General features: G+C 39.8%; 1 protein-coding gene across 1 annotated transcript in view; it reads left to right on the top strand.

The window, feature by feature from the left end:
- The window catches only part of GK (glycerol kinase), a gene marked incomplete at its 3' end in the record, with an annotated part of 39,071 nt that extends 29,282 nt beyond the window's left edge, over positions 1–9,789 (top strand). The window contains exons 17-19 of the mRNA XM_081858925.1: positions 2,067–2,246; positions 2,581–2,661; positions 9,698–9,789. Of these exons, the coding sequence (XP_081715051.1) occupies positions 2,067–2,246; positions 2,581–2,661; positions 9,698–9,789 (353 nt within the window). The remainder of the gene's footprint in view (positions 1–2,066; positions 2,247–2,580; positions 2,662–9,697) is intronic.
- Positions 9,790–12,279: the final 2,490 nt, after the last annotated feature.

The following is a 12,279-nucleotide window of genomic DNA, read 5'->3' as shown; positions in this document are numbered from 1 at the left end:
CTTGGTGCTTTTAGTATTATTACTAACAAGGCCAAATAAGTATGACGGTTTGAATAGACAAGATAACTTGCCTTCCTCTCCCTTGGAAAGGTTTCAATTAAAGATTTATATTGAAAGTATTTCTTGGAGCAGCTGATGCAGCAAGATGCTTAGAACTACTTATGTAGGCTGAGTCATAAAAAGTTTGGTGTTCTGAATACAAAACTGCAGCTTACATCTGCATACAGTACGTGTTTTTGCTAGTTAATTTTATCTTCCCGTGCTTTTCTGGATCTGTGGAAAATGACTACTTTCAGCTCCTCTCCATGCGGTTAGAACGAGCCCTTCACATATGTGTCCTTTAACCATGACTTGAACAATGTTCTTTCCCAGAAAGAATGTCCTTTAAAATATGTGTGCCATCATCCTGTCAAATTTCCTTCAGGAGAAGGAGGCTGGTTGCTCTCCCTGTTTTTCATGGTAAAAGCATTGCCTCCTGCTATAGAGGTTGCTATGGAAGGCAATTTCCTCTCCTCGCCCGCCTTCCCACACACACAGAATTGTGATAAAGGAAGCAAGCTCTCTGTTAAATGAATCGTGCAAAGGGGCTTTTTAATGGAATGGGGTTTCCCCCCGCAAACAATATATGTACAGAGATTCACAATAGTGTGCTGGCTTATGTGGGTTCTATTTTATGTATGTCTTCCAAGTCCTCTTTGTATCATGACAGTTTCAGTAAATATCGCTATGCAACTCTGTTTTTGATGTCATCTGTGTAAAAGTTCAAAATCCGGCAGCATATGTTGACCTTTATACAGTGGTGCCTCGCAAGACGAAATTAATTCGTTCTGCGAGTTTTTTCGTCTTGCAATTTTTTCGTCTTGCGAAGCACGGACTTTGGAAAAGCTTCAAAAATCACCAAAGTCTTCAAAAACCTCAAAAAAGGCTACCACACCGCGTGCTATGAGTTGCTCCTTGAAGTGAATGCACGGTTTTAAGAAAAAGGAAACAAACTTGCAAGACAAAGGAAACAAACTTGCAAGATGTTTTCGTCTTGCGAAGCAAGCCCATAGGGAAATCCGTCTTGCGAAGCAACTCAGAAAACGAAAAACTCTTTCGTTTTGCGAGTTTTTGTCTTACGAGGCATTCGTCTTGCGAGGTACCACTGTATACCCGTAGTTCTAATGAGTTGGGTGTAAACATTAAATTGGATGAGTGTAATACAAGGCAACAGACACTAGGGGGCCTTCAACTAAGGGCTCGTCCATGCTTTTCTACTTGTCCTTTGCATAGAAAGCACTGGTCCAAGAGGTTTCTCGCTTGTCTCATGCTTTCTAGGCATGTGTCTGAACAGTTTTGTGTTTGCCCCACAGCTTTCCCTGGGGAAAGATGGTGTTTAGCACTGAATCACAACAAACGGCAATCCACAGAAAACCCAATTGCTATTTGGTCCGATTCATCTGTAAACCATGCATTTTTCACGGGGGAAGCAGCAGGGCAAATGGAAGTGTGGATGAGCTTTAGTTTTACTCAGAGAAAATCCCATTAAAATTAGTGAACAGTACTAAGAGAGGTCAGTTACTTTCAACAGGTTTACTCTTGAGTAAAACTTGGTTGAATACTACTCTAAATTTGGACATGTGTTGGGGGGGGGATTCTTTGACCCGCACACTATTTAAAACTTAAGAAGATATTATTTAAAAGACACAAGCTTGCCCTTTCTCCTTACTCATCTTTTATTAAAATCTCTGGAAGCAAAATAACCCTGGGGTTAATTAATTGCAATAACATCCAGGATATTAAGATCTTTACAGCTGTTACCAATTTCCTCTACTTTGTTTCTTAAGAACCAGTGCTGCTCTCTCTCTATTTTTTTTAATTAATAAGCTATATATATTTGGTTTTAACTCAGATTCTCATTTATTTTTCGGCATTAAGCCAGTTAGAAGAACTAGAAATAAGGAGGAGCATTTGTAGATCAAAAGATGAAAATTGAGAAAACAAAACAAGCATGCTGCTTAGTGTTCTAACTTCACTTAAAATGTGATTACTTCATTATCCTGTAAATACCTTGCTATGTAAAGCAGTCCATAAACACTCTGCCTTCATTTTTGGCTTATTAGTAAAGCCATCCATGCCTGAAACCACTGCACTGGGAGCAGCAATGGCAGCAGGAGCTGCAGAAGGAGTGGGAGTCTGGAGTCTGAATCCTGCTGACTTTACGGCAGTGACCAGTGAACGTTTTGAGCCACAGATCAATCCTGAGGGTAAGGTGGAAACTAATATACGTTATCCATTATCTGGGCATTCATCAGCCCATGCTGGGCCTTGGCCAATTCACATTACTTAGAGGGACTAGTGCAGTTTGTTCCATTGGTATAATTAGACTAGTAGAGTGAGTGCGGGTGTGTTTCGGGCTAAAAGTACGGTGCTTTTTACACTTCTGTTTGACTGTTGTTGTCACTTGATAAAGAGTTCAGGAGACTCTTATCTAGATGTGACTAACAAGACCAGTCCAGATCTGATATGACTAGATAACATTGCATCAGGATATGTGTGAGAGGTTAGAAATTGGGATGAAAAATTTCCTTGCGGTTTCAGAAAGCGAGTATCGCTATACCAGGTGGAAGAAAGCTGTTCAGAAGTCAATGGGCTGGGAAACAACAGAACCACAAGTAGACGGTAAGCCATTACAATTATTCCTAGCTTGTGAAAGTTAAGCTGCGTTTTTGTTAGAAGAATGTCATTCACCTTTTGTGATTAATGCTTTTGTAAACAGAGGCTGCTCTTACCTATCTTGTTTGAAGATAAAGTTCTAAACTGGCTGCAGCAAAGAACATACACAGCTTTTTAAACAGTTCTAACTCCCATAACAGGTGGTTATGGAGCAACTCGATTATAAATGCCAAGTATATAGAAACTAGAGAAAACTCTATGGCACCTGGCAACATCTAAATAATAGCTATCTGCTTCCTCTTGACTGCCTGAGTTAACATTTTAATGATAATTTTATATGGCATCAGGAGCTCAGTCTAAAGGTTCCTAAGCAGAATTATGTATGCATTTAGCAAATCAGAAACATGTTTATATATGAACAAATGCTAAAAAGATAGAGTCGCATCAATCCTTTTAAAAAAAAATTATTTGAAACCAGTGAAATAGAGGTTCTGTGGGACTTTATTCTCACATGTAGAGAATAGTAAATAAATTGGGTACAAGCAATCTATGGATACTATGCTATCCAGTAGGATTGATTTTAAATAAGAGAAGCTGTCCTATCTACCTTTTGTCAGCAAAAGGCATGAAGGGGCTTGCAATCCCACATTGACTGTAATCATTTGGCTTATAACAACCAGAATAGAAAAGTGTGTGTTGAACAAAATTTACTGATTCTGAGACTTATAGATTGCTATTGAAGTCACATGAATAATATATCCCAACTCTCATGTTGAACATATTAAACTTTGGCTACATTTCATTGACCCAATTCACACATTACATTAATCCATAGAACAAAACAAACTATGGTTTAAGGTGAATGGGCAGTGGTAAGTCAAGAACAATCCTTGAAGAGAAACTAACAATGAGTCTAGATTCTGACAATATAACAAGCCAGACTCTGGAGTCCAGACTCAGCTGAAGGGGTGGGTAGGGGGGAAGGAGTGCTACAGGAAATTTTCAGCAGCATGTGTTAGTACTCTGTTTACATTAAACCAAAGCTTGTATCCAATTAAGTTCAATTCAAGAGCAGACCTAGTGAAATTATTGAGCCTAAGTTAGCCATGCCTATTAACTTCAATGGGTCTTCTCTGAGTTGGACTAGCATTGGGTACAACCAATTGTTTTAAACTATGGCTTAATGTGATGTGAGAATCAGGTCATTGTCATTTACAAAATAGCACTAAAGAGCTGGCCTGTAATGAGATCCTAAGTATGCGAATTTGAATGCAAGTCTATTTCTTTCAGTTAGATCCTCCCCCTTGTAGGTATGCTTAGAATTATAGCCTTAAACTGTAATGATTTGATTTGAGCTTTTACCCAAAAAATACAATGATAAAGCACAGAATTCTGTTCTTTATCATTAGATTGTTATAGATGCATTATAATATGAAATCTGAAGAAAATAATAAAAGATTGGCTCCTTCAGCCAACGGGAAGAATTTGCATAAACTAGATCAAAGGTTCTCAAACTTCATGATTTCTGGGTGGAAGGAGTCCTTGGACCCTTACTGAATACTATGGCTTTTTATTTCTTTAAAGCCTTAACAGCTGCAGAGGGAAGTTTTAGTTAAGTAAATAAAGTTTCTGGTTGTTGTTTCTTCATTAGAATAGGCATGTAAAGAAGAAACTCAAGTTTAAAGGTCCATGTTCTTACTAAACAGTAAAAGTTGAGGGCAACACAGTAATAGGAGAGAGGGTATAGTATTCCCAAGAATAGAGAGAAGATTTGAGAAATACTGGAAATGATCCCTCTGATTTGTCCTGTACATCCAGCCTGTGGCTCCATCTTGCAACAGAAACAGCTGCTGCATTCAAGTGTGCTCTACTAAACGTGGTGGCATTCAAGATAAGATAATATGGGGGCAGTAGCTCTATGAGCTTGACCTTTTTACACACACCCTTTCCCCCAATGTTGGAAATAATCATTTGGTGCTACTCTTAACTGGGCAGGAGCCTAGATTTATTCCTTCACTGTGCACACAGGTGAGGTCTCTATTCTAGTTGTTCCCTCCCCGAAGCAATGGAACAAGGAATGGTACCTATCGCCAGTGCTGGTTAGAGCTGCAGCAGAGGCCGTGTTCTGGCGAGGGTGTTCTCTGTGATTGCACTTATCTATGGAATTTACTCTCTGTATATATTTGCCCACCACACCTTCTTAGATGTTCTGTGCCAGGGTGAACACTATTATTTTTGCCTCGGCATTTAATGGTCTGGTTCACATCAAGCATTTAGCAATAGTTAACTATAGTTTAGCATGAATAGGCAGCATGCTGGTGCTAAAGGTCACCGTTTTGTTTCTACCCCCACTCCTGGCTGTTCTACATCAAGCACAACAAACCATAACCCTTGGTTTTTCATTACGAAGGAACACAAGCTCATAGTCTGTTTCACTCCAAAGAATCCTGGAGTGGTAGCCCAGTTTGTTTCTTGACTCCCCAATACAAAGCGGGGACTTTGGTGTTTTTACTGTATTTGAACATTAACTATGGTGTTTATGTGTGAACCAAGCCAATGATATCCAATGCTAATGACACTTACACTGTTCTTAAGCTTTGGTCTTCACTGGCTCTTTCTGTGTTCTGATTTTGTGTGTGTGTGTGTGTGTGTGTGTGTGTGTATCTGTATATATTAATTCTCTTAAGTTATCTTGCATAGATACTGCATTTATAACTCACCTTAGTGACAGTGCACTTTAAAGGCAGTTTAGCAATGGCTAGCAGACATGGAAACCTCTGTGCTGATTCAGAGATTAGAAAAATGACACTGTCTTATGTTTTCATCCCATCAATATAGCAGCACACAATGAACGTAGACCCAGACCAATAGAACAAGAATTTGAGACTGAGGAAGAACAAAATCTGTGTTTTCTGTTTTGGGCATCAGGGTTCTCCTCATGAATGTGCGCAATAAAACAAGGAAGAAACCAGTTCTATAGGGTGTTGTGTTTTATTCACAATTAAATCTAATGAAATGCCCAGAAGCAAAGCATGAAACTATATTTAAAGTTAGTATTTCAGTGAAATCATAGTTAATTAGTTTTATAGTGCTATCCTGCACATGTGTACTCAGAAGTAATGTCACCTTTAAAGATCTAGATAGAAGTCTGAAAATTAATCTGTTTTAATAGCTTAAGTTTCAGAAAAAATGCTATGTAATTATATATATTTTTTCCTAGTCAAAATGAATTATGAAGCCTTGATTTTTATCAAAGAACATATTTACTTTTCTCTTTTTGTCCTTCATGGAGCTTTGGGTATTTTGTTCAGGTTCTAGCAAGCGATTCAGGTCTTCTCTAAGGCTGCCATTTTATGAGATCCCATTTCTTTCAAACTCATGCTATCTTATTTTGCAAAGTAATTCTAAAGGCATCGTCATTGCAGTGTTTGATTGGGAAGGTCTGGTTTCAAATCCTTGCTCAGCCATAAAGCTCACTTGGTGACCTTTGGGCCCAGTCACTGTATCCCAGCCCATCAGCCCAGCCTACCTCATAAGGTTGTTGTGCGGGGATAGGGAGACTTGTCACTGTTTTGGTCGATCATAGGAAACATAAACCTTTCCTAGATAAAAATCAAAGGAAAGGCCACCTAGTTTCTCTTGTTGTCTGTGTCCCAAGCAGGCTTAAACTTTTAAGTAATTTGATGTGGCAAGGTGGTGAAGGCTACACTATGAAGTTTAATAAAGGCACCCACCAAAAAAAAAAAGTCCCTCTTTAGATACTGTGTCTCTCACACACCTCATGTAGGGAAGTCATTTATACAACTCTCCCTGCAGTCATTGTACACTTTGGAATGGTATTAGGTGAGTGAGCCCTCGCAACAACAAAAGACCAGTCTCTTCCTCATTCTGTGGTGTGCCCCCACCTCAAGATAATAATTTCCTTCTCCCATAGCTCCAGCAGGAATCCTCCCCATAACTATCTGTTGCCATATCCTCTCTTTTTCCTGTGAGAGCTGAAGTTTGTGAAGGTCAAGAAACAGTGCCTTGCTGGTTACTACTATTTTGTTTATACTGTAGTTTCTCTAACTCTCACACATGGCCCCCCTAAGCATTCGTTGTGATCGCAGTGGAGCTGCTGTGACCTGTCATGCAGCCACAAAGGTTACAGTGAAGTAAGAGGTGGAGTGGGTACCAAGGTGGATAGAGGTGTGTGTAAAAGAGGTACGCGGCTCTGGGTGTTGTGGGGCCTGGAGCAACTGCATCAAACGCACCATGGATAATCTAAACCATGGGTTGGCAACCTAAGGCCCATGGGCCACAAGTGGCCCCCGAGCCGTTTGCTTGGCAAGTCCCCGCATGCTGCGCTAAACCAGCGCAGCGAGGGGACTCGCTTCTGTGGCACTGGAAATTGTGTCTGCTCAGGCACAGATGCCGGAAATCGTGTCTACGCAGACGCCAGAAAACGTGGGCGAGCTATCTGGCCCACGGAGGGGGCTTCGTGGCAGTGAACCTGCCCAGGCAAGGTAAGCCTTGCCGACCCCTGATCTAAACCATGGGTTGTCCACTGGTCCCTACCGCTCACTCAGGATTCCAGGTGTGTGTGGGGGATTCTACAGCACAAGCTGAATCCTTCCATTGAGAGAGATGAACGTTCTGTTCATCTCTCTTGCACTCGGTGGTTAGCAGGAAGTGTGGGTGGGCACAAGTGCACAAACGCACATAAAAGCGTAAGCGAGTGTAATACGCGGGAAGAGGAAGTGTGGTAGCCAAGTTTGAATTCCTCCCCCCCCCCTTACTTGTGTCTTGCTTATGTTTCTGAGGCACCAAGTGGGTACATCCATAGGCATAGGCTGCAGTAGAAAATATCCAGTGGCTCTGCCTGTGAATGTATCCACCTTGCTTGGTCTGTAAATGTATCCATCTTGTATGGCCTGGTATAAGGCAGGCATGGCCAAACTCTGGCCCTCCATCAGTTTTGGGTCTACAATTCCCATCATCCCTGTCCGCTGGTCCTGTTAGCTAGGGATGATGGGAGTTGTAGTCCCAAAACAGCTGGAGAGCCAAGTTTGGCCATGCCTGATATAAGATAATCAAGAAAGTAACTGGCTCTGCCAAGTGGTGCCATACGCCAAAAAAGGAAATAATCTAAATGCAGGAGAGCGATTGGTGGGGCGATGTTATAATATGTTTGCAACAGAAGGGGAGGAGTGGGAGCTGATGCACGATAGCAGGGACAGGCAGAAGCGGAGCAGAGTACTTGTAAAATAGGAGAAAGAAGGAAAGGAAAAGTTATAGGTAGGGGAAGGAGATAATTGTTGTTGACTAATAATAATGTGTGCTAACTAACTCAACCTTACTTCTGAGCATTGCCATAAGGAAGGTAAAAGAAAAGAGTAAAAAAGGAGATGAAAAGGAAAAGGAAGAAAAAAATAGAAAAAAGGGAGAAAAATAGAAAAAAAAGAAAAAATAGAGGAGGAGAGAAAACAGGGACAGGCAGAAGCATAGTGTTTAGAGTGGTTCATGTTTTGGCAAGTTACGTTTTGTTATCTTATAAAATAAAAGAAAGAAGTAATTTCAATTTATTGTTTTCACATTGAACTTCATAAAGTTAAAAACATTATAAACATGCATAAAGTAGAAATAAAAAGATAAATTTAAGTACTTTAAAAAAACAACAACCCTCCTTTCTACTTGCGCTAAAAAAAATTGAGCTACTGCAGCACTGGTGGGCGGTAAGGAAATTTTACCATCAAGAAAGATGCATTAGTGGGCGGTAGGTATAAAAAGGTTGACTACCCCTGATCTAAACCTTAGGTGCTTTCTTTGTGTACAAACCAAGGGAAGAGGTTGCAGAGCACTTTGGGCGAGCTCTTCATTGTTTTGAAGGCTATTACTTGAGTCTTTTGATAACTTACCAAGAAGACTATAATGGAATACATGCTGTGTATTCCATGCTGTGTCCAAGAATGTTTGAATAGGTCAGGGATGGCATTTTGAGTGTGTTGCGACACACTGCTGAGTAGGGTATCTTTGATATAGAGAGGAAAAGCTTGTTGCTTAATCAGCAAAATTGGTGTGAGGTGGGTTAGAATGTAAATGCTTGAGAACCATTGAACTAGATGCAAGTTTTTGTTCCTGAAGGCAGCTTTAATCATAGAAACAAAGAATTGTAGCATTAGAATGGACCATGAGGGTCATCTAGTCCAACCCCCTGCCATGCAGAATTTTTTCATCCAACATGGGGCTCGAACCCACGACCTTGAGATTAAGAATCCAATGCTCTACTGACTGAGCTATCCCAGCATGTATGCTGCTCAACTAGTCAAGTTGCTTCTTGACCTTATTGTTGCCTAGTATCCATGTATAAAACAGTCTAGATTAGATAACACTATATTGTAAGCCAGTGGTTTTAGCACATCTGTAAGGGATCATTGGGTGAAATACCGGTAAATACTGCTATTTTGTGTTTTTGATTGCAGTCTGGGTAGTGGTAGATACATATTCCGCTTACTGAGGTTGTAGTATGCATGATGATGGAGCAAACAGATTCTTTGAAGGAGGTACCCAAGGGACACTGCACATTCATTAGGCTTTGCTCATGCAATCTTCCTCTTTTGAAGAGAGACTTGCATGTGCAGGCCTGTGCCTGTAGCTCTTAAATTGCACGTTAGCATGTGTGTGTTTATGAATATATATGTGGGTAGAAACACACATGCATGTGCCCCTCCATTAACCATGCATTCTCTCTAGAAGAATCTTTTAAATACTTAACATCAGCTTTGTTTTGGAGTTCTGTATTGTCTGCTTTATTAATATTTGATTGGCTTTGCCTAAATCACATTGAATATTGACATTGGATGCAAAGTTGGAATATATCTTAGCAGAAAGGCTTGGCTCAGCTCTAATTATTACCGTGTGTTAAAAACTATCTGTAGCATTTTGCAGATGTTGCTGCTTTCTTGTAATTTTTATTTATTTATGTGATTCCTAAATCTTGCAATTTACATGTATCTCTCTTTTGATTTGCTTGTCTGGAACCTCTCCTACTGGATGACATCAGGTGAAACTAGTATCTTCTGTAGTCTGCCTTTGGGCTTTTTTATAATGAATAGCCTGTTAATGTTAATCGGAGCAAAGTACATCTCAGGTTAGTTTATTATTATTTGAACTAGCTTATTTTTACATGGTTATCACTGCTAGTTTGTTTTCTTTTTGTTTTCAGTATTCTTGTTCTGTGTTGAATAAACAGTGGCACAAATAGCTACAGCTTCTCAAGACATTGATTTAAGATTCTCTGGAACCAATATTTTCTGTAGGACTTCTGCTGTCAGCCACACTGCCATGATTATTTTTTTAGCATGATTATAGGTTCTGATTTTCTACTTATTACAACAAAATTATGCATTCGAGTTATCCTTTGAAAGCTCAAAAGCTACATAATTTATTTTAAGAAATCAGCATTTTCAGACATTACGAGCAAATCTTTAGAACTTTCTGGACGAGCAAATAAATGCTTTGGGTGAGCCAAGCAGGCTGTTGTTCCAGTTCAACTCTACAAAGCTGACCTGCTGATATTTCAAGCACAGTTAAGGTCAAACCATCATTAACACCAAAAAGATTTTGTTTCCTAAAAGAGTGTGCAATTTTGTTGGTTGGTTGGCTAGTTGGTTTTTTAATTTCCCTCAAACAAATTATATTGATGATCTAACTTAGTCATAAGATTAGGGTCTCACATTTGAAAAGATCACGGTGGTTCAATATTTTGATATAAACTTCCATTTCATTTGCAGCTTGTGGAGAATATTTGGTGGGCTAATTAGTCTGGATCACTACTGGAAAAAGTATACGCATGCAGCAACACCACCCCAAGTACTACTCCTTTTTAGAGTGATGTAGCATGCAGGAATAGCCAACATTGTACCTTCCAGATGTTGATGGATTACAATTCACATAATTCCTGATGTCTGACCTTTATGGCTGGGGCTGATGGGAGTTAAAGTTCAACAAAATCTGGAGGGCACTACAGTGGCTGTACCATGCTGTAGAGAATAAAGTTAATTGTGCTTGTGTACATGCCTTAGTATGTTACTAATAGCAGAGGGAATTTCATGGATTGTGTAGTTGCAGTAGATCTGACAGGTGCGTGTCATCTGCATGGGACTAGTGCAGTATGTTTCAGTGCACAATCTAAATTCTATGGGTGGTGTCTAATTTTTTCAAGGCAGTGAGCCCATTGCCATTTATATTATGAAGCTGTAATTCACTTTAGAGTCGACCAGCGGTTTGTAGGTTTGTGGTAGATATGTGCAGTGTTCTTCCCATGATATAGAGAAAAACATTTGCAGAATATTAATACCTTTATCAGTTCACCTTTCGCTGACTTGTGAGGCATGAATGGGCTTCCTATCCAGAATTTACCTACTATAGCTTAACTTAATCATTTCAATGAGACTTGTGCAGGAGAAGTTGCCACTGGATTTTGCCTCTGAATATCAGACCCATCTTTTGTATTCTTTACTACAATCAAATCTTGAGGCTATGTTCCAAAAGATTTGACAGGGACTGGACTAAGGCCTAATTGTTCTTTGTATTGTGTTTGCCTCTCTCTACAGAGGTGATACCCATATGAAGACTTTCCTCTTCTTTCTCCACACACACCCCCAAAAAAGAGAAAGAGAGAACTGCCTTTAGCTAAACCTCTCCTCAAAAAGTAATCATAAACATTGCATTTTTTTTTCAGCAAGAAGTATTCAACACCTGACAATATGTTTTCTATTTAAGGTAATTGCAAATGAGGCTCCTTAATGGATTTCCAGGAGATTGCAGCATCCGAAGAGAATCTGGTGCTCTCTTCCAATATCATGGGATTGTTTTGACTTGGTTAATTGTCAAAATAACATGAATATATAGGAAAGGACTTGAACGTGGAATGAGGAACACACACAACATTGCTGCCCCATGTTCCCTACTTAAATACACTGGGATGCAAACCTTTCGTTAACTTCCTCCACCATCATCACCTGTTTTATACATTTCGACATGGGAAATTGCCACAAAGAAAAGGGTTGTATTATTGTCAACTGTACGGTTCAAAAACTTGGCACAGTATGCACATCTGTAAAGTCATGATGGCTTTTTCCATTTCCTAGAAAATTGCCCATAATGGTGTCTGCCAGTGCTATCTCTGTAGTGACCAATGGAGCAACGCCTGTCTGTATCATCATCAGTTTAGACTCTTCCAATATTGAAGCGGTTAATGGTGCTTTTTCCTTACACTAAAACCCGAATAACTGATTTATTCTCTTCTGTTCATGTGCATTGTCCATCAGTAATGAGGACCCTAAATCCTGAAAGTGCCACAAGGTAATTAACAAGATTATTTTTCCAAACGTGTATTTCAGATTTAAATATATGTGCTTTCACCTATACATTAGCAAGCCAGAGACCTAGGCAGCAAAGAAGGTCCACATGCAAAGTACTATGTTAATGTGTAAAGATACAGATTAAATAGTTTTGGAGGCACTTGTTATGTTTTCTTTGGGCAGCAGGTGCAGTCCAAATGAACCTTTCTATTGTCTGGATGTGTTGGAGCTGGTGGTGTAGGAATGGGAAAGTTCAGGACCAAAGGTTGTCTCTTAGCAT

The sequence above is a fragment of the Podarcis erhardii genome (genome assembly GCF_964252035.2).
Source record: "Podarcis erhardii genome assembly, chromosome: 4".
Taxonomy (NCBI): Eukaryota; Metazoa; Chordata; class Lepidosauria; order Squamata; family Lacertidae; genus Podarcis; species Podarcis erhardii.
Note: the sequence above shows the minus strand (reverse complement) of the source record. Positions and strands in the feature narration are given on the sequence as shown.